Here is a 24,188-nt window from a genome sequence, read left to right on the forward strand (position 1 = left end):
AAGAATGGCATCTACGCTAATATTTGTCTGTTTCTCTCTTGTTCCGAGGTCACCGTGGCCACCAGATCCAGTCTGTATCCAGACCAGAGTGTCACTGCAGCCACCCGGATCCAGTACGAATCCAGACATGATGGTGGATCAGCACCTAGAAAGGACCTCTACTGCCCTGAAAGACAGCGGAGACCAGGACAACTAGAGCCCCATATACAGATCCCCTGTAAATACCTTGTCTCAGAGGACCACCAGGACAAGACCACAGGAAACAGATGATTCTTCTTCACAATCTGACTTTGCTGCAGCCTGGTTTCGTCTGGTCAGAGGAGAACTGGCCCCCCAACTGAGCCTGGTTTCTCCCAAGGTTTTTTTCTCCATTCTGTCACCGATCGGGTTTTGGTTCCTTGCCGCTGTCGCCTCTGGCTTGCTTAGTTGGGGTCACTTTATCTACAGCGATATCATTGACTTGATTGCAAATAAATGCACAGACACTATTTAAACTGAACAGAGATGACATAACTGAATTCAATGGTGAACTGCCTTTAACTATCATTTTGCATTATTGAGACACTGTTTTCCAAATGAATGTTGCTCAGTGCTTTGACGCAATGTATTTGGTTTAAAGCACTATATAAATAAAGTTGATTGATTGATTGATAAGATGATAATGAAAAGAAAAGGTAATATTGCATATAAAATTATATTCAAGTATGAACTAACTTGCACAATACTGTAAATATTCTTACTCTACCCTAAATCAGTGAAAATGTTTGGCTCAGTTTACAGAAAGTGTACGTCACACATCCTTTCATTATGATGCAACATAGTTTTCTCAGATGAGTATTTAACATCTTTATTCTTGTGGGGATTAGTGTGTAAGTGCTATACACAAACAATCTGTTGATTCAGATCGGCACTTCGGAGCCTGTTCGCGACTCCGTTGATTCAGATCGCCACTTCGGAGCATGTTCGCGACTTCGTTGATTCAGATCGGCACTTTGGAGCATTTTCGCGGCTCCGTTGATTCATATTGAGACTCTGGGGAATGTTTGTGATTTATTTATTTTTTTAAATTCAGATATGTACTTCGAAGCAAGAAGTGTTTGTCAAACAGTTTATTAGTGATAACTGAATATTTGGGCCTGAGGCTTTTTTTTCTAACCTGTCGCTTTGATTTTTAAATGATTTCAATGACAGGAAGTTGCATGTGTTTTGTTTTATGAATTGTGGATGGATTTATCAACTGAGAAATAAAGTTGAACAGAAATGATCATGAACTCTTAAAGATGATAATGAAAAGAAAAGGTAATATTGCATATAAAATTATTTCCAAGTATGAACTAACTTGCGCAATACTGTAAATAATCTTACTCTACCCTAAATCAGTGAAAATGTTTGGCTCAGTTTACAGAAAGTGTACGTCACACTTCCTTTCATTATGATGCAACATAGTTTTCTCAGATGAATATTTAACATCTTTATTCTTGTGGGGATTAGTGTATAAGTGCTATACACAAACACACACACACACCGGTCAGAGTTTGGGATCAGAATGATTTTTTATGTGTTGTTGTTGTTGTTTTTACAGGAGTTTACTCATCAAAACTGCATTTATTTGATCACAAATACAGGAAAAAAGTGAAATATTATTATGAAGTAAAACAACTTTTTTTTTTTAATATACATTAAAATCTATTTTATTTCTGTGATTTTCAGCATCATTCCTCCAGTCTTCAGTGTCACATGATCCTCACAAATCAGAATAATATGATGATTTATTATCAGAGTTGTGCTGCTGAAACTGTGATACTTCTTTCAGGATTCTTTGATGAATGAAATGTCAAAAAGAAGAGCATTTATTTAAAATAGAAGACTTTTCTAACAATAAACAATAGAGTTCAAAAGTTTATAACTCTTTTAGGATGTATTAAATTGATAAGAAGTGAAATCAAAGATTAGTATTGTTAGAAGAGATTTATATTTTGAATAAACGCTGTTCTTTAAAAAAAAAAGTATACATCGAAGAATCCGGAAAAAAGTATCACAGATTCCAAAATAATATTTGGCATCACAAATATTAATAATTCTTATAATAAATCATCATATTAGACTGATTTCTGAAGATCATGTGACACTGAAGACTGGAGGAATGATGCTGAAAATACAGCTGCACATCACAGAAATAAATTATATTTTAAAGGATATTAAAATATAAACCATTATTTTTTATATATTTTATTTTCATAATTTTGAATTATTACTAAATACAACTTTTTTTGTATCAAACAGTTCATTGAACAATAATACATGAAGTACCTGAAGCTGACAATGAAGTAGATGTATAATAATTAGCAAAGATTATTAATTTAGTGCTGTAAACGCGCGTGTGAGGGGCGGAGACGAGCCGCGGAGCTTCGGTGAGGACCAAACACAGCAGAACGGTAGGAAACTTCACTCCTCTTATTATTTCTCTTTTACTAAAGCGATTTATTTTTAGATACGTGGTCTGAGTCTTTCATAGAGTTGTAGAGTTATTAGAGAAATAGAGTTATTTTTTACATTCTTTGATCGAAGTTTTCAGATCGGCACTTCGGAGCCTGTTCGCGACTCGGTTGATTCAGATCGGGACTTCGGAGCCTGTTCGCGACTCGGTTGATTCAGATCGGCACTTCGGAGCCTGTTCGCGACTCGCGACTCGCTTGATTCAGATCGCCACTTCGGAGCCTGTTCGCGACTCGGTTGATTCAGATCGGCACTTCCGGAGCATGTTCGCGACTCGGTTGATTCAGATCGGCACTTCGGAGCATGTTCGCGGCTCCGTTGATTCAGATTGAGACTCTGGGGACTGTTTGTGATTTATTTATTTTTTTAAATTCGGATATGTACTTCGAAGCAAGAAGTGTTTGTCAAACAGTTCATTAGTGATAACTGAATATTTGGGCCAGACGCTTTTTTTTTTCTAACCTGTCGCTTTGATTTTTAAATGATTTCAATGACAGGAAGTTGCATGTATTGTGTTTTATGAATTGTGGATGGATTTATCAACTGAGAAATAAAGTTGAACAGAAATGATCATGAACTCTTTAAGAGGTCAGCTAATTCTCAGCACATAGAGACTCTTTCACCTAGATATCACACTGTAGAGACTGTGTCTGTTCCCCGAACTAGAAAATACAAAAAACGTCCAAACCAAGTTAAGGTTAATAATTTAATTGAGGTTCAACAAATAAAAAACAAATGCAATATGGATAAACAAATGATAAAGCTTGGCTTATTGAATATCAGATCCCTTTCTACGAAAACACTTTTTGTAAATAATATGATAACTGATCATAATATAGATGTGCTCTGTTTGACAGAAACCTGGCTAAAACCTGATGATTACATTATTTGAAATGAGTCCACCCCCCAAGATTACTGTTATAAACACGAGCCACGTCTAAAAGGCAAAGGTGGAGGTGTTGCTTCAATTTATAACAACGTTTTCAGGATTTCTCAGAGGGCAGGCTTCAAGTATAACTGGTTTGAAGTAATGGTGCTACATATAACATTATCCAGAGAAACAAATGTTAATGATAAATCCCCTGTTATGTTTGTACTGGCTACTGTACACAGGCCACCAGGCCACCATACAGACTTTATTAAAGAGTTTGCTGATTTTACATCCGAATTAGTTCTGGCTGCAGATAAAGTTTTAATAGTTGGTGATTTTAATATCCATGTCGATAATGAAAAAGATGCATTGGGATCAGCATTTATAGACATTCTGAACTCTATTGGTGTTAGACAACATGTTTCAGGACCTACTCATTGTCGAAATCATACTCTAGATTTAATACTGTCACATGGAATTGATGTTGATAGTGTTGAAATTATTCAGCCAAGTGATGATATCTCAGATCATTATTTAGTTCTGTGCAAACTTCATATAGCCAAAATTGTAAATTTTACTTCTTGTTACAAGTATCGAAGAACCATCACTTCTACCGCAAAAGACTGCTTTTTTAAGTTATCTTCCTGATGTATCCAAATTCCTTAGCATATCCAAAACCTCAGAACAACTTGATGATGTAACAGAAACTATGGACTCTCTCTTTTCTAGCACTTTAAATACAGTTGCTCCTTTACGCTTAAGGAAGGTTAAGGAAAACAGTTTGACACCATGGTATAATGAGCATACTCGCACCCTAAAGAGAGCAGCCCGAAAAATGGAGCGCAGCTGGAGGAAAACAAAACTAGAGGTATTTCGTATTGCTTGGCGGGAAAGTAACATATCCTACAGAAAAGCATTAAAAACTGCTAGATCTGATTACTTTTCTTCTCTTTTAGAAGAAAACAAACATAACCCCAGGTATTTATTCAATACAGTGGCTAAATTAATTAAAAATAAAGCCTCAACAAGTGTTGACATTTCCCAACACCACAGCAGTAATGACTTTATGAACTACTTTACTTCTAAAATCGATACTATTAGAGATAAAATTGCAACCATTCAGCCGTCAGCTACAGTATCACATCAGACAGTGCACTATAGACCCCCTGAGGAACAGTTCCACTCATTCTCTACTATAGGAGAGGAAGAATTGTATAAACTTGTTAAATCATCTAAACCTACAACATGTATGTTAGACCCTATACCATCTAAGCTCCTAAAAGAGGTGCTTCCAGAAGTTATTGGTCCTCTTTTGACTATTATTAATTCCTCATTGTCATTAGGATATGTCCCCAAAACTTTCAAACTGGCTGTTATTAAGCCTCTCATAAAAAAACCACAACTTGACCCCAAAGAACTAGTTAATTATAGACCAATCTCGAATCTCCCTTTTCTGCCCAAGATACTAGAAAAGGTGGTATCCTCACAATTATGTTCCTTCTTAGAGAAAAATGGTATATGTGAGGATTTCCAGTCAGGATTTAGCCGTATCATAGTACTGAGACTGCTCTCCTTAGAGTTACAAATGATCTGCTCTTATCATCTGATCGTGGGTGTATCTCTCTATTAGTTTTATTGGATCTTAGTGCTGCGTTTGACACAATTGACCACAGCATTCTTTTGCATAGACTTGAACACTTTGTTGGCATCAGTGGAAGTGCACTAGCATGGTTTAAATCGTACTTATATGACCGCCATCAGTTCGTAGCAGTGAATGAAGATGTATCATATCGATCACAAGTGCAGTATGGAGTACCTCAAGGCTCAGTACTAGGGCCGCTACTCTTCACACTTTATATGTTACCCTTGGGAGATATCATCAGGAAACATGGTGTTAGCTTTCACTGTTATGCTGATGATACTCAGCTCTATAATTCTTCACGGCCCAGTGAAACACACCAATTTGAAAAACTAATGGAATGCACAGAGGTGGGTAGTAACGAGTTACATTTACTTCGTTACATTTACTTGAGTAATTTTTCGGGGTAACGAATACTTTTCGGAGTATATTTAAAGATGGGTACTTTATACTCTTACTTGAGTACATTTTTTGGGAAAAATCTGTACTTTTACTTCGTTACTGTGGGCGACGCCCCTCTCGTTACTTTATCTTAATGCAATAAATGCTTCAGTTTATTCCAAACGCGCCGTCTACTTTTCTCTGGACAATGAGCGATGCCCATTCGCGAATGATTCATTCTTTTGAGTCAACTCTGTTCAAAGGCTTGATCAAACCAATGGGCAAATGAGTGAATTGGTTCATGAATCAGTTTGAATGAGTCGTTCAGTTCCATGCTGCACGCGCTGAGCTCTGAAGCGGTTCACTCAGAGTTGTAACGTTTAAGAATATCAGCAGCGTTGAAATCGCGGCTATGGAACTGCACTGAATTGAAAGCTAATCTGCAAAGGCTATTCTTTGCTTGCGATGGAGATCCTTATTAGATGAACGCGTGTGCTGTCTACTGTTTAACAGGTAATAACTTGGGCTACATTCGATTACAGTACACGATACCACTGTGACATTAGTTTGTTGTACGTGTGTGGCTTATAACAGGTTGAATGCAGCTTCCAAAAGACAAAGAATAGCCGATTGAGATTTTATTAATTTTAATACAATCACACCAGTGCGAGTACGTTCAGCAAGTCATATCATCAGCTGCTAAATTCAGATCTGTGATCGCTTGCTGGCGCTGAGCCAGAGAAAGACGCGTTTTTACAGCGCTGCGCATTAACCAATCACACACGGTTCTGTTGAGCTTTTGAGTGCAATGGCCAATCAGAGGTGTTCCGATGAGTCATCGCTGAAATGCCGGTGCTTTCTTCACTCGCTCACTTACTGAATACCTCTTTCTGCCGAATTCTCTCGTCAGAAACAACAAAGTGCAGATGTGTGTACGAATCTATAATTAAGATATTGATTTCACAGTGTTAACAGTTTCAGTGATTTTAATGGTAGTTTCTGAGAGTGAATGAAATCTAGACTGTCAGTGAAAATTATGTTTAATAATGTAAATGTTATTTGCTCTCTTTCTGAACAATGAAAGATTAGTAGCAATATTTATATCACATTAATTTTCAATGTTAAATTCACATTTAAAATAAAGTCAGTCGTATTAAAAATATGTTATGGCATGATACCTATATTTGTTACTTAAATAAACAGACAGGGTTTTATAATAAATTACATAAATTGGATTAAAGGCTGATGAAATATATACATTTATACACACACACATACATTACATACATTTTTTGTCTATATATCTATATAAAAATAGGCTCCGTATATATGACCCAAAGTAACTAGTAACTAACTACTTGAGTAGATTTTTTATCCGATACTCTTTTACTCTTACTCAAGTAACTATTCAAGACTAGTACTTTTACTTTTACTTGAGTAAATATTTCTAGAATTACTTTTACTTTTACTTGAGTAAAGTTTTTGGGTACTCTACCCACCTCTGGGAATGCATAGTCGATATAAAAAATTGGATGACGAGTAATTTCTTACTGCTAAATTCAGAAAAAACAGAAGTGTTAATTATACGACCTAAAAACTCTGCTTGCAATAACCTAGAACACGGTCTAAGACTTGATGGTTGCTCTGTCAATTCTTTGTCATCAGTTAGGAACCTAGGTGTGCTATTTGATCGCAATCTTTCCTTAGAAAGCCACGTTTCTAGCGTTTGTAAAACTGCATTTTTCCATCTCAAAAATATATCTAAATTACGGCCTATCCTCTCAATGTCAAATGCAGAAATGTTAATCCATGCATTTATGACTTCAAGGTTAGATTGTTGTAATGCTTTATTGGGTGGTTGTTCTGCACGCTTAGTAAACAAACTACAGCTAGTCCACAATGCAGCAGCAAGAGTTCTTACAGGAACCAGGAAGTATGACCATATTAGCCCGGTCCTGTCATCGCTGCACTGGCTCCCTATCAAACATCCTATAGATTTTTAAATATTGCTTATTACTTATAAAGCCCTGAACGGTTTAGCACCTCAGTATTTGAATGACCTCCTTTTTACATTATACTCCTCTACGTCCGCTACGTTCTCAAAACTCAGGCAATTTGATAATACCTAGAATATCAAAATCAACTGCGGGTGGCAGGTCCTTTTCCTATTTGGCGCCTAAACTCTGGAATAACCTACCTAACATTGTTCGGGAGGCAGACACACTCTTGCAGTTTAAATCTAGATTGAAGACCCATCTCTTTAACCTGGCATACACATAACATACTAATATGCTTTTAATATCCAAATCCGTTAAAGGTTTTTTAGGCTGCATTAATAAGGTAAACCGGAACCGGAAACACTTCACATAACGTGTACCTTCTACATCATTAGAAGAATGGCATCTACGCTAATATTTGTCTGTTTCTCTCTTGTTCCGAGGTCACCGTGGCCACCAGATCCAGTCTGTATCCAGACCAGAGTGTCACTGCAGCCACCCGGATCCAGTACGAATCCAGACATGATGGTGGATCAGCACCTAGAAAGGACCTCTACTGCCCTGAAAGACAGCGGAGACCAGGACAACTAGAGCCCCATATACAGATCCCCTGTAAAGACCTTGTCTCAGAGGACCACCAGGACAAGACCACAGGAAACAGATGATTCTTCTTCACAATCTGACTTTGCTGCAGCCTGGTTTCGTCTGGTCAGAGGAGAACTGGCCCCCCAACTGAGCCTGGTTTCTCCCAAGGTTTTTTTCTCCATTCTGTCACCGATCGGGTTTTGGTTCCTTGCCGCTGTCGCCTCTGGCTTGCTTAGTTGGGGTCACTTTATCTACAGCGATATCATTGACTTGATTGCAAATAAATGCACAGACACTATTTAAACTGAACAGAGATGACATAACTGAATTCAATGGTGAACTGCCTTTAACTATCATTTTGCATTATTGAGACACTGTTTTCCAAATGAATGTTGCTCAGTGCTTTGACGCAATGTATTTGGTTTAAAGCACTATATAAATAAAGTTGATTGATTGATTGATAAGATGATAATGAAAAGAAAAGGTAATATTGCATATAAAATTATATTCAAGTATGAACTAACTTGCACAATACTGTAAATATTCTTACTCTACCCTAAATCAGTGAAAATGTTTGGCTCAGTTTACAGAAAGTGTACGTCACACATCCTTTCATTATGATGCAACATAGTTTTCTCAGATGAGTATTTAACATCTTTATTCTTGTGGGGATTAGTGTGTAAGTGCTATACACAAACAATCTGTTGATTCAGATCGGCACTTCGGAGCCTGTTCGCGACTCGCGACTCGGTTGATTCAGATCGGCACTTCGGAGCATGTTCGCGACTCCGTTGATTCAGATCGGCACTTCGGAGCCTGTTCGCGACTCGCTTGATTCAGATCGGCACTTCGGAGCCTGTTCGCGACTCGGTTGATTCAGATCGCCACTTCGGAGCATGTTCGCGACTCCGTTGATTCAGATCGGCACTTTGGAGCATTTTCGCGGCTCCGTTGATTCATATTGAGACTCTGGGGAATGTTTGTGATTTATTTATTTTTTTAAATTCAGATATGTACTTCGAAGCAAGAAGTGTTTGTCAAACAGTTTATTAGTGATAACTGAATATTTGGGCCTGAGGCTTTTTTTTCTAACCTGTCGCTTTGATTTTTAAATGATTTCAATGACAGGAAGTTGCATGTGTTTTGTTTTATGAATTGTGGATGGATTTATCAACTGAGAAATAAAGTTGAACAGAAATGATCATGAACTCTTAAAGATGATAATGAAAAGAAAAGGTAATATTGCATATAAAATTATTTCCAAGTATGAACTAACTTGCGCAATACTGTAAATAATCTTACTCTACCCTAAATCAGTGAAAATGTTTGGCTCAGTTTACAGAAAGTGTACGTCACACTTCCTTTCATTATGATGCAACATAGTTTTCTCAGATGAATATTTAACATCTTTATTCTTGTGGGGATTAGTGGATAAGTGCTATACACAAACACACACACACACCGGTCAGAGTTTGGGATCAGAATGATTTTTTATGTGTTGTTGTTGTTGTTGTTGTTTTTACAGGAGTTTACTCATCAAAACTGCATTTATTTGATCACAAATACAGGAAAAAAGTGAAATATTATTATGAAGTAAAACAACTTTTTTATTTTAATATACATTAAAATCTATTTTATTTCTGTGATTTTCAGCATCATTCCTCCAGTCTTCAGTGTCACATGATCCTCACAAATCAGAATAATATGATGATTTATTATCAGAGTTGTGCTGCTGAAACTGTGATACTTCTTTCAGGATTCTTTGATGAATGAAATGTCAAAAAGAAGAGCATTTATTTAAAATAGAAGACTTTTCTAACAATAAACAATAGAGTTCAAAAGTTTATAACTCTTTTAGGATGTATTAAATTGATAAGAAGTGAAATCAAAGATTAGTATTGTTAGAAGAGATTTATATTTTGAATAAACGCTGTTCTTTAAAAAAAAAAAGTATACATCGAAGAATCCGGAAAAAAGTATCACAGATTCCAAAATAATATTTGGCATCACAAATATTAATAATTCTTATAATAAATCATCATATTAGACTGATTTCTGAAGATCATGTGACACTGAAGACTGGAGGAATGATGCTGAAAATACAGCTGCACATCACAGAAATAAATTATATTTTAAAGGATATTAAAATATAAACCATTATTTTTTATATATTTTATTTTCATAATTTTGAATTATTACTAAATACAACTTTTTTTGTATCAAACAGTTCATTGAACAATAATACATGAAGTACCTGAAGCTGACAATGAAGTAGATGTATAATAATTAGCAAAGATTATTAATTTAGTGCTGTAAACGCGCGTGTGAGGGGCGGAGACGAGCCGCGGAGCTTCGGTGAGGACCAAACACAGCAGAACGGTAGGAAACTTCACTCCTCTTATTATTTCTCTTTTACTAAAGCGATTTATTTTTAGATACGTGGTCTGAGTCTTTCATAGAGTTGTAGAGTAGAGAAATAGAGTTATTTTTTACATTCTTTGATCGAAGTTTTCAGATCGGCACTTCGGAGACTGTTCGCGACTCGGTTGATTCAGATCGGCACTTCGGAGCATGGTCGCGACTCCGTTGATTCAGATCGGCACTTCGGAGCCTGTTCGCGACTCGGTTGATTCAGATCGGCACTTCGGAGCCTGTTCGCGACTCGCGACTCGGTTGATTCAGATCGGCACTTCGGAGCCTGTTCGCGACTCGGTTGATTCAGATCGGCACTTCGGAGCCTGTTCGGGACTCGCGACTCGCTTGATTCAGATCGCCACTTCGGAGCCTGTTCGCGACTCGGTTGATTCAGATCGGCACTTCCGGAGCATGTTCGCGACTCGGTTGATTCAGATCGGCACTTCGGAGCATGTTCGCGGCTCCGTTGATTCAGATTGAGACTCTGGGGACTGTTTGTGATTTATTTATTTTTTTAAATTCGGATATGTACTTCGAAGCAAGAAGTGTTTGTCAAACAGTTCATTAGTGATAACTGAATATTTGGGCCAGACGCTTTTTTTTTCTAACCTGTCGCTTTGATTTTTAAATGATTTCAATGACAGGAAGTTGCATGTATTGTGTTTTATGAATTGTGGATGGATTTATCAACTGAGAAATAAAGTTGAACAGAAATGATCATGAACTCTTTAAGAGGTCAGCTAATTCTCAGCACATAGAGACTCTTTCACCTAGATATCACACTGTAGAGACTGTGTCTGTTCCCCGAACTAGAAAATACAAAAAACGTCCAAACCAAGTTAAGGTTAATAATTTAATTGAGGTTCAACAAATAAAAAACAAATGCAATATGGATAAACAAATGATAAAGCTTGGCTTATTGAATATCAGATCCCTTTCTACGAAAACACTTTTTGTAAATAATATGATAACTGATCATAATATAGATGTGCTCTGTTTGACAGAAACCTGGCTAAAACCTGATGATTACATTATTTGAAATGAGTCCACCCCCCAAGATTACTGTTATAAACACGAGCCACGTCTAAAAGGCAAAGGTGGAGGTGTTGCTTCAATTTATAACAACGTTTTCAGGATTTCTCAGAGGGCAGGCGTCAAGTATAACTGGTTTGAAGTAATGGTGCTACATATAACATTATCCAGAGAAACAAATGTTAATGATAAATCCCCTGTTATGTTTGTACTGGCTACTGTACACAGGCCACCAGGCCACCATACAGACTTTATTAAAGAGTTTGCTGATTTTACATCCGAATTAGTTCTGGCTGCAGATAAAGTTTTAATAGTTGGTGATTTTAATATCCATGTCGATAATGAAAAAGATGCATTGGGATCAGCATTTATAGACATTCTGAACTCTATTGGTGTTAGACAACATGTTTCAGGACCTACTCATTGTCGAAATCATACTCTAGATTTAATACTGTCACATGGAATTGATGTTGATAGTGTTGAAATTATTCAGCCAAGTGATGATATCTCAGATCATTATTTAGTTCTGTGCAAACTTCATATAGCCAAAATTGTAAATTCTACTTCTTGTTACAAGTATCGAAGAACCATCACTTCTACCGCAAAAGACTGCTTTTTTAAGTTATCTTCCTGATGTATCCAAATTCCTTAGCATATCCAAAACCTCAGAACAACTTGATGATGTAACAGAAACTATGGACTCTCTCTTTTCTAGCACTTTAAATACAGTTGCTCCTTTACGCTTAAGGAAGGTTAAGGAAAACAGTTTGACACCATGGTATAATGAGCATACTCGCACCCTAAAGAGAGCAGCCCGAAAAATGGAGCGCAGCTGGAGGAAAACAAAACTAGAGGTATTTCGTATTGCTTGGCGGGAAAGTAACATATCCTACAGAAAAGCATTAAAAACTGCTAGATCTGATTACTTTTCTTCTCTTTTAGAAGAAAACAAACATAACCCCAGGTATTTATTCAATACAGTGGCTAAATTAATTAAAAATAAAGCCTCAACAAGTGTTGACATTTCCCAACACCACAGCAGTAATGACTTTATGAACTACTTTACTTCTAAAATCGATACTATTAGAGATAAAATTGCAACCATTCAGCCGTCAGCTACAGTATCACATCAGACAGTGCACTATAGACCCCCTGAGGAACAGTTCCACTCATTCTCTACTATAGGAGAGGAAGAATTGTATAAACTTGTTAAATCATCTAAACCTACAACATGTATGTTAGACCCTATACCATCTAAGCTCCTAAAAGAGGTGCTTCCAGAAGTTAATGGTCCTCTTTTGACTATTATTAATTCCTCATTGTCATTAGGATATGTCCCCAAAACTTTCAAACTGGCTGTTATTAAGCCTCTCATAAAAAACCCACAACTTGACCCCAAAGAACTAGTTAATTATAGACCAATCTCGAATCTCCCTTTTCTGCCCAAGATACTAGAAAAGGTGGTATCCTCACAATTATGTTCCTTCTTAGAGAAAAATGGTATATGTGAGGATTTCCAGTCAGGATTTAGCCGTATCATAGTACTTAGACTGCTCTCCTTAGAGTTACAAATGATCTGCTCTTATCATCTGATCGTGGGTGTATCTCTCTATTAGTTTTATTGGATCTTAGTGCTGCGTTTGACACAATTGACCACAGCATTCTTTTGCATAGACTTGAACACTTTGTTGGCATCAGTGGAAGTGCACTAGGATGGTTTAAATCGTACTTATATGACCGCCATCAGTTCGTAGCAGTGAATGAAGATGTATCATATCGATCACAAGTGCAGTATGGAGTACCTCAAGGCTCAGTACTAGGGCCGCTACTCTTCACACTTTATATGTTACCCTTGGGAGATATCATCAGGAAACATGGTGTTAGCTTTCACTGTTATGCTGATGATACTCAGCTCTATAATTCTTCGCGGCCCAGTGAAACACACCAATTTGAAAAACTAATGGAATGCATAGTCGATATAAAAAATTGGATGACGAGTAATTTCTTACTGCTAAATTCAGAAAAAACAGAAGTGTTAATTATACGACCTAAAAACTCTGCTTGCAATAACCTAGAACACGGTCTAAGACTTGATGGTTGCTCTGTCAATTCTTTGTCATCAGTTAGGAACCTAGGTGTGCTATTTGATCGCAATCTTTCCTTAGAAAGCCACGTTTCTAGCGTTTGTAAAACTGCATTTTTCCATCTCAAAAATATATCTAAATTACGGCCTATCCTCTCAATGTCAAATGCAGAAATGTTAATCCATGCATTTATGACTTCAAGGTTAGATTGTTGTAATGCTTTATTGGGTGGTTGTTCTGCACGCTTAGTAAACAAACTACAGCTAGTCCACAATGCAGCAGCAAGAGTTCTTACAGGAACCAGGAAGTATGACCATATTAGCCCGGTCCTGTCATCGCTGCACTGGCTCCCTATCAAACATCCTATAGATTTTTAAATATTGCTTATTACTTATAAAGCCCTGAACGGTTTAGCACCTCAGTATTTGAATGACCTCCTTTTTACATTATACTCCTCTACGTCCGCTACGTTCTCAAAACTCAGGCAATTTGATAATACCTAGAATATCAAAATCAACTGCGGGTGGCAGGTCCTTTTCCTATTTGGCGCCTAAACTCTGGAATAACCTACCTAACATTGTTCGGGAGGCAGACACACTCTTGCAGTTTAAATCTAGATTGAAGACCCATCTCTTTAACCTGGCATACACATAACATACTAATATGCTTTTAATATCCAAATCCGTTAAAGGTTTTTTAGGCTGCATTAATAAGGTAAACCGGAACCGGAAACACTTCACATAACGTGTACCTTCTACATCATTAGAAGAATGGCATCTACGCTAATATTTGTCTGTTTCTCTCTTGTTCCGAGGTCACCGTGGCCACCAGATCCAGTCTGTATCCAGACCAGAGTGTCACTGCAGCCACCCGGATCCAGTACGAATCCAGACATGATGGTGGATCAGCACCTAGAAAGGACCTCTACTGCCCTGAAAGACAGCGGAGACCAGGACAACTAGAGCCCCATATACAGATCCCCTGTAAATACCTTGTCTCAGAGGACCACCAGGACAAGACCACAGGAAACAGATGATTCTTCTTCACAATCTGACTTTGCTGCAGCCTGGTTTCGTCTGGTCAGAGGAGAACTGGCCCCCCAACTGAGCCTGGTTTCTCCCAAGGTTTTTTTCTCCATTCTGTCACCGATCGGGTTTTGGTTCCTTGCCGCTGTCGCCTCTGGCTTGCTTAGTTGGGGTCACTTTATCTACAGCGATATCATTGACTTGATTGCAAATAAATGCACAGACACTATTTAAACTGAACAGAGATGACATAACTGAATTCAATGGTGAACTGCCTTTAACTATCATTTTGCATTATTGAGACACTGTTTTCCAAATGAATGTTGCTCAGTGCTTTGACGCAATGTATTTGGTTTAAAGCACTATATAAATAAAGTTGATTGATTGATTGATAAGATGATAATGAAAAGAAAAGGTAATATTGGATATAAAATTATATTCAAGTATGAACTAACTTGCACAATACTGTAAATATTCTTACTCTACCCTAAATCAGTGAAAATGTTTGGCTCAGTTTACAGAAAGTGTACGTCACACATCCTTTCATTATGATGCAACATAGTTTTCTCAGATGAGTATTTAACATCTTTATTCTTGTGGGGATTAGTGTGTAAGTGCTATACACAAACAATCTGTTGATTCAGATCGGCACTTCGGAGCCTGTTCGCGACTCGCGACTCGGTTGATTCAGATCGGCACTTCGGAGCATGTTCGCGACTCCGTTGATTCAGATCGGCACTTCGGAGCCTGTTCGCGACTCGCTTGATTCAGATCGGCACTTCGGAGCCTGTTCGCGACTCGGTTGATTCAGATCGCAACTTCGGAGCATGTTCGCGACTCCGTTGATTCAGATCGGCACTTTGGAGCATTTTCGCGGCTCCGTTGATTCATATTGAGACTCTGGGGAATGTTTGTGATTTATTTATTTTTTTAAATTCAGATATGTACTTCGAAGCAAGAAGTGTTTGTCAAACAGTTTATTAGTGATAACTGAATATTTGGGCCTGAGGCTTTTTTTTCTAACCTGTCGCTTTGATTTTTAAATGATTTCAATGACAGGAAGTTGCATGTGTTTTGTTTTATGAATTGTGGATGGATTTATCAACTGAGAAATAAAGTTGAACAGAAATGATCATGAACTCTTAAAGATGATAATGAAAAGAAAAGGTAATATTGCATATAAAATTATTTCCAAGTATGAACTAACTTGCGCAATACTGTAAATAATCTTACTCTACCCTAAATCAGTGAAAATGTTTGGCTCAGTTTACAGAAAGTGTACGTCACACTTCCTTTCATTATGATGCAACATAGTTTTCTCAGATGAATATTTAACATCTTTATTCTTGTGGGGATTAGTGTATTAGTGCTATACACAAACACACACACACACCGGTCAGAGTTTGGGATCAGAATGATTTTTTATGTGTTGTTGTTGTTGTTGTTGTTTTTACAGGAGTTTACTCATCAAAACTGCATTTATTTGATCACAAATACAGGAAAAAAAGTGAAATATTATTATGAAGTAAAACAACTTTTTTATTTTAATATACATTAAAATCTATTTTATTTCTGTGATTTTCAGCATCATTCCTCCAGTCTTCAGTGTCACATGATCCTCACAAATCAGAATAATATGATGATTTATTATCAGAGTTGTGCTGCTGAAACTGTGATACTTCTTTCAGGATTCTTTGATGAATGAAATGTCAAAAAGAAGAGCATTTATTTAAAATAGAAGACTTTTCTAACAATAAACAATAGAGTTCAAAAGTTTATAACTCTTTTAGGATGTATTAAATTGATAAGAAGTGAAATCAAAGATTAGTATTGTTAGAAGAGATTTATATTTTGAATAAACGCTGTTCTTTAAAAAAAAAAGTATACATCGAAGAATCCGGAAAAAAGTATCACAGATTCCAAAATAATATTTGGCATCACAAATATTAATAATTCTTATAATAAATCATCATATTAGACTGATTTCTGAAGATCATGTGACACTGAAGACTGGAGGAATGATGCTGAAAATACAGCTGCACATCACAGAAATAAATTATATTTTAAAGGATATTAAAATATAAACCATTATTTTTTATATATTTTATTTTTATAATTCTGAATTATTACTAAATACAACTTTTTTTGTATCAAACAGTTCATTGAACAATAATACATGAAGTACCTGAAGCTGACAATGAAGTAGATGTATAATAATTAGCAAAGATTATTAATTTAGTGCTGTAAACGCGCGTGTGAGGGGCGGAGACGAGCCGCGGAGCTTCGGTGAGGACCAAACACAGCAGAACGGTAGGAAACTTCACTCCTCTTATTATTTCTCTTTTACTAAAGCGATTTATTTTTAGATACGTGGTCTGAGTCTTTCATAGAGTTGTAGAGTTATTAGAGAAATAGAGTTATTTTTTACATTCTTTGATCGAAGTTTTCAGATCGGCACTTCGGAGCCTGTTCGCGACTCGGTTGATTCAGATCGGCACTTCGGAGCATGGTCGCGACTCGGTTGATTCAGATCGGCACTTCGGAGCATGGTCGCGACTCCGTTGATTCAGATCGGGACTTCGGAGCCTGTTCGCGACTCGGTTGATTCAGATCGGCACTTCGGAGCCTGTTCGCGACTCGCGACTCGGTTGATTCAGATCGGCACTTCGGAGCCTGTTCGCGACTCGGTTGATTCAGATCGGCACTTCGGAGCCTGTTCGCGACTCGCGACTCGCGACTCGCTTGATTCAGATCGCCACTTCGGAGCCTGTTCGCGACTCGGATCGGCACTTCCGGAGCATGTTCGCGACTCGGTTGATTCAGATCGGCACCTCGGAGCATGTTCGCGGCTCCGTTGATTCAGATTGAGACTCTGGGGACTGTTTGTGATTTATTTATTTTTTTTAAATTCGGATATGTACTTCGAAGCAAGAAGTGTTTGTCAAACAGTTCATTAGTGATAACTGAATATTTGGGCCAGACGCTTTTTTTTTCTAACCTGTCGCTTTGATTTTTAAATGATTTCAATGACAGGAAGTTGCATGTATTGTGTTTTATGAATTGTGGATGGATTTATCAACTGAGAAATAAAGTTGAACAGAAATGATCATGAACTCTTTAAGAGGTCAGCTAATTCTCAGCACATAGAGACTCTTTCACCTAGATATCACACTGTAGAGACTGTGTCTGTTCCCCGAACTAGAAAATACAAAAAACGTCCAAACCAAGTTAAGGTTAATAATTTAATTGAGGTTCAACAAATAAAAAACAAATGCAATATGGATAAACAAATGATAAAGCTTGGCTTATTGAATATCAGATCCCTTTCTACGAAAACACTTTTTGTAAATAATATGATAACTGATCATAATATAGATGTGCTCTGTTTGACAGAAACCTGGCTAAAACCTGATGATTACATTATTTGAAATGAGTCCACCCCCCAAGATTACTGTTATAAACACGAGCCACGTCTAAAAGGCAAAGGTGGAGGTGTTGCTTCAATTTATAACAACGTTTTCAGGATTTCTCAGAGGGCAGGCTTCAAGTATAACTGGTTTGAAGTAATGGTGCTACATATAACATTATCCAGAGAAACAAATGTTAATGATAAATCCCCTGTTATGTTTGTACTGGCTACTGTACACAGGCCACCAGGCCACCATACAGACTTTATTAAAGAGTTTGCTGATTTTACATCCGAATTAGTTCTGGCTGCAGATAAAGTTTTAATAGTTGGTGATTTTAATATCCATGTCGATAATGAAAAAGATGCATTGGGATCAGCATTTATAGACATTCTGAACTCTATTGGTGTTAGACAACATGTTTCAGGACCTACTCATTGTCGAAATCATACTCTAGATTTAATACTGTCACATGGAATTGATGTTGATAGTGTTGAAATTATTCAGCCAAGTGATGATATCTCAGATCATTATTTAGTTCTGTGCAAACTTCATATAGCCAAAATTGTAAATTCTACTTCTTGTTACAAGTATCGAAGAACCATCACTTCTACCGCAAAAGACTGCTTTTTTAAGTTATCTTCCTGATGTATCCAAATTCCTTAGCATATCCAAAACCTCAGAACAACTTGATGATGTAACAGAAACTATGGACTCTCTCTTTTCTAGCACTTTAAATACAGTTGCTCCTTTACGCTTAAGGAAGGTTAAGGAAAACAGTTTGACACCATGGTATAATGAGCATACTCGCACCCTAAAGAGAGCAGCCCGAAAAATGGAGCGCAGCTGGAGGAAAACAAAACTAGAGGTATTTCGTATTGCTTGGCGGGAAAGTAACATATCCTACAGAAAAGCATTAAAAACTGCTAGATCTGATTACTTTTCTTCTCTTTTAGAAGAAAACAAACATAACCCCAGGTATTTATTCAATACAGTGGCTAAATTAATTAAAAATAAAGCCTCAACAAGTGTTGACATTTCCCAACACCACAGCAGTAATGACTTTATGAACTACTTTACTTCTAAAATCGATACTATTAGAGATAAAATTGCAACCATTCAGCCGTCAGCTACAGTATCACATCAGACAGTGCACTATAGACCCCCTGAGGAACAGTTCCACTCATTCTCTACTATAGGAGAGGAAGAATTGTATAAACTTGTTAAATCATCTAAACCTACAACATGTATGTTAGACCCTATACCATCTAAGCTCCTAAAAGAGGTGCTTCCAGAAGTTAATGGTCCTCTTTTGACTATTATTAATTCCTCATTGTCATTAGGATATGTCCCCAAAACTTTCAAACTGGCTGTTATTAAGCCTCTCATAAAAAAACCACAACTTGACCCCAAAGAACTAGTTAATTATAGACCAATCTCGAATCTCCCTTTTCTGCCCAAGATACTAGAAAAGGTGGTATCCTCACAATTATGTTCCTTCTTAGAGAAAAATGGTATATGTGAGGATTTCCAGTCAGGATTTAGCCGTATCATAGTACTGAGACTGCTCTCCTTAGAGTTACAAATGATCTGCTCTTATCATCTGATCGTGGGTGTATCTCTCTATTAGTTTTATTGGATCTTAGTGCTGCGTTTGACACAATTGACCACAGCATTCTTTTGCATAGACTTGAACACTTTGTTGGCATCAGTGGAAGTGCACTAGCATGGTTTAAATCGTACTTATATGACCGCCATCAGTTCGTAGCAGTGAATGAAGATGTATCATATCGATCACAAGTGCAGTATGGAGTACCTCAAGGCTCAGTACTAGGGCTGCTACTCTTCACACTTTATATGTTACCCTTGGGAGATATCATCAGGAAACATGGTGTTAGCTTTCACTGTTATGCTGATGATACTCAGCTCTATAATTCTTCGCGGCCCAGTGAAACACACCAATTTGAAAAACTAATGGAATGCATAGTCGATATAAAAAATTGGATGACGAGTAATTTCTTACTGCTAAATTCAGAAAAAACAGAAGTGTTAATTATACGACCTAAAAACTCTGCTTGCAATAACCTAGAACACGGTCTAAGACTTGATGGTTGCTCTGTCAATTCTTTGTCATCAGTTAGGAACCTAGGTGTGCTATTTGATCGCAATCTTTCCTTAGAAAGCCACGTTTCTAGCGTTTGTAAAACTGCATTTTTCCATCTCAAAAATATATCTAAATTACGGCCTATCCTCTCAATGTCAAATGCAGAAATGTTAATCCATGCATTTATGACTTCAAGGTTAGATTGTTGTAATGCTTTATTGGGTGGTTGTTCTGCACGCTTAGTAAACAAACTACAGCTAGTCCACAATGCAGCAGCAAGAGTTCTTACAGGAACCAGGAATTATGACCATATTAGCCCGGTCCTGTCATCGCTGCACTGGCTCCCTATCAAACATCCTATAGATTTTTAAATATTGCTTATTACTTATAAAGCCCTGAACGGTTTAGCACCTCAGTATTTGAATGACCTCCTTTTACATTATACTCCTCTACGTCCGCTACGTTCTCAAAACTCAGGCAATTTGATAATACCTAGAATATCAAAATCAACTGCGGGTGGCAGGTCCTTTTCCTATTTGGCGCCTAAACTCTGGAATAACCTACCTAACATTGTTCGGGAGGCAGACACACTCTTGCAGTTTAAATCTAGATTGAAGACCCATCTCTTTAACCTGGCATACACATAACATACTAATATGCTTTTAATATCCAAATCCGTTAAAGGTTTTTTAGGCTGCATTAATAAGGTAAACCGGAACCGGAAACACTTCACATAACGTGTACCTTCTACATCATTAGAAGAATGGCATCTACGCTAATATTTGTCTGTTTCTCTCTTGTTCCGAGGTCACCGTGGCCACCAGATCCAGTCTGTATCCAGACCAGAGTGTCACTGCAGCCACCCGGATCCAGTACGAATCCAGACATGATGGTGGATCAGCACCTAGAAAGGACCTCTACTGCCCTGAAAGACAGCGGAGACCAGGACAACTAGAGCCCCATATACAGATCCCCTGTAAATACCTTGTCTCAGAGGACCACCAGGACAAGACCACAGGAAACAGATGATTCTTCTTCACAATCTGACTTTGCTGCAGCCTGGTTTCGTCTGGTCAGAGGAGAACTGGCCCCCCAACTGAGCCTGGTTTCTCCCAAGGTTTTTTTCTCCATTCTGTCACCGATCGGGTTTTGGTTCCTTGCCGCTGTCGCCTCTGGCTTGCTTAGTTGGGGTCACTTTATCTACAGCGATATCATTGACTTGATTGCAAATAAATGCACAGACACTATTTAAACTGAACAGAGATGACATAACTGAATTCAATGGTGAACTGCCTTTAACTATCATTTTGCATTATTGAGACACTGTTTTCCAAATGAATGTTGCTCAGTGCTTTGACGCAATGTATTTGGTTTAAAGCACTATATAAATAAAGTTGATTGATTGATTGATAAGATGATAATGAAAAGAAAAGGTAATATTGCATATAAAATTATATTCAAGTATGAACTAACTTGCACAATACTGTAAATATTCTTACTCTACCCTAAATCAGTGAAAATGTTTGGCTCAGTTTACAGAAAGTGTACGTCACACATCCTTTCATTATGATGCAACATAGTTTTCTCAGATGAGTATTTAACATCTTTATTCTTGTGGGGATTAGTGTATAAGTGCTATACACAAACAATCTGTTGATTCAGATCGGCACTTCGGAGCCTGTTCGCGACTCCGTTGATTCAGATCGGCACTTCGGAGCCTGTTCGCGACTCGGTTGATTCAGATCGCCACTTCGGAGCATGTTCGCGACTTCGTTGATTCAGATCGGCACTTTGGAGCATTTTCGCGGCTCCGTTGATTCATATTGAGACTCTGGGGAATGTTTGTGATTTATTTATTTTTTTAAATTCAGATATGTACTTCGAAGCAAGAAGTGTTTGTCAAACAGTTTATTAGTGATAACTGAATATTTGGGCCTGAGGCTTTTTTTTCTAACCTGTCGCTTTGATTTTTAAATGATTTCAATGACAGGAAGTTGCATGTGTTTTGTTTTATGAATTGTGGATGGATTTATCAACTGAGAAATAAAGTTGAACAGAAATGATCATGAACTCTTAAAGATGATAATGAAAAGAAAAGGTAATATTGCATATAAAATTATTTCCAAGTATGAACTAACTTGCGCAATACTGTAAATAATCTTACTCTACCCTAAATCAGTGAAAATGTTTGGCTCAGTTTACAGAAAGTGTACGTCACACTTCCTTTCATTATGATGCAACATAGTTTTCTCAGATGAATATTTAACATCTTTATTCTTGTGGGGATTAGTGTATAAGTGCTATACACAAACACACACACACACCGGTCAGAGTTTGGGATCAGAATGATTTTTTATGTGTTGTTGTTGTTGTTTTTACAGGAGTTTACTCATCAAAACTGCATTTATTTGATCACAAATACAGGAAAAAAGTGAAATATTATTATGAAGTAAAACAACTTTTTTTTTTTAATATACATTAAAATCTATTTTATTTCTGTGATTTTCAGCATCATTCCTCCAGTCTTCAGTGTCACATGATCCTCACAAATCAGAATAATATGATGATTTATTATCAGAGTTGTGCTGCTGAAACTGTGATACTTCTTTCAGGATTCTTTGATGAATGAAATGTCAAAAAGAAGAGCATTTATTTAAAATAGAAGACTTTTCTAACAATAAACAATAGAGTTCAAAAGTTTATAACTCTTTTAGGATGTATTAAATTGATAAGAAGTGAAATCAAAGATTAGTATTGTTAGAAGAGATTTATATTTTGAATAAACGCTGTTCTTTAAAAAAAAAAGTATACATCGAAGAATCCGGAAAAAAGTATCACAGATTCCAAAATAATATTTGGCATCACAAATATTAATAATTCTTATAATAAATCATCATATTAGACTGATTTCTGAAGATCATGTGACACTGAAGACTGGAGGAATGATGCTGAAAATACAGCTGCACATCACAGAAATAAATTATATTTTAAAGGATATTAAAATATAAACCATTATTTTTTATATATTTTATTTTCATAATTTTGAATTATTACTAAATACAACTTTTTTTGTATCAAACAGTTCATTGAACAATAATACATGAAGTACCTGAAGCTGACAATGAAGTAGATGTATAATAATTAGCAAAGATTATTAATTTAGTGCTGTAAACGCGCGTGTGAGGGGCGGAGACGAGCCGCGGAGCTTCGGTGAGGACCAAACACAGCAGAACGGTAGGAAACTTCACTCCTCTTATTATTTCTCTTTTACTAAAGCGATTTATTTTTAGATACGTGGTCTGAGTCTTTCATAGAGTTGTAGAGTTATTAGAGAAATAGAGTTATTTTTTACATTCTTTGATCGAAGTTTTCAGATCGGCACTTCGGAGCCTGTTCGCGACTCGGTTGATTCAGATCGGCACTTCGGAGCATGGTCGCGACTCGGTTGATTCAGATCGGGACTTCGGAGCCTGTTCGCGACTCGGTTGATTCAGATCGGCACTTCGGAGCCTGTTCGCGACTCGCGACTCGCTTGATTCAGATCGCCACTTCGGAGCCTGTTCGCGACTCGGTTGATTCAGATCGGCACTTCCGGAGCATGTTCGCGACTCGGTTGATTCAGATCGGCACTTCGGAGCATGTTCGCGGCTCCGTTGATTCAGATTGAGACTCTGGGGACTGTTTGTGATTTATTTATTTTTTTAAATTCGGATATGTACTTCGAAGCAAGAAGTGTTTGTCAAACAGTTCATTAGTGATAACTGAATATTTGGGCCAGACGCTTTTTTTTTTCTAACCTGTCGCTTTGATTTTTAAATGATTTCAATGACAGGAAGTTGCATGTATTGTGTTTTATGAATTGTGGATGGATTTATCAACTGAGAAATAAAGTTGAACAGAAATGATCATGAACTCTTTAAGAGGTCAGCTAATTCTCAGCACATAGAGACTCTTTCACCTAGATATCACACTGTAGAGACTGTGTCTGTTCCCCGAACTAGAAAATACAAAAAACGTCCAAACCAAGTTAAGGTTAATAATTTAATTGAGGTTCAACAAATAAAAAACAAATGCAATATGGATAAACAAATGATAAAGCTTGGCTTATTGAATATCAGATCCCTTTCTACGAAAACACTTTTTGTAAATAAT

General features: G+C 37.2%; 1 protein-coding gene across 24 annotated transcripts in view; it reads left to right on the forward strand.

Moving 5' to 3' along the window:
• Positions 1 to 24,188, forward strand: part of LOC127964937 (uncharacterized) — a 420,295-nt gene that overhangs the window by 203,847 nt on the left and 192,260 nt on the right. Inside the window, exon 2 of one of the 24 annotated variants that reach the window (XR_008155152.1) lies at positions 4,134 to 4,641. The exons of 21 other annotated variants lie outside the window; for them this stretch is intronic. Coding sequence is in view for 2 of the 3 variants with exons in the window: in XM_052565490.1 (XP_052421450.1) it covers positions 18,699 to 19,562 (864 nt within the window). In the remaining variant the exon portion in view is untranslated. Of the gene's footprint in view, positions 1 to 4,133; positions 4,642 to 12,168; positions 13,092 to 18,698; positions 20,207 to 24,188 lie in introns of those variants that run through there. 2 more of the 24 variants (XM_052565490.1, XM_052565491.1) reach the window with 2 other exon arrangements.

The sequence above is a fragment of the Carassius gibelio genome, chromosome B9 (genome assembly GCF_023724105.1).
Source record: "Carassius gibelio isolate Cgi1373 ecotype wild population from Czech Republic chromosome B9, carGib1.2-hapl.c, whole genome shotgun sequence".
NCBI classification, from domain to species: Eukaryota; Metazoa; Chordata; class Actinopteri; order Cypriniformes; family Cyprinidae; genus Carassius; species Carassius gibelio.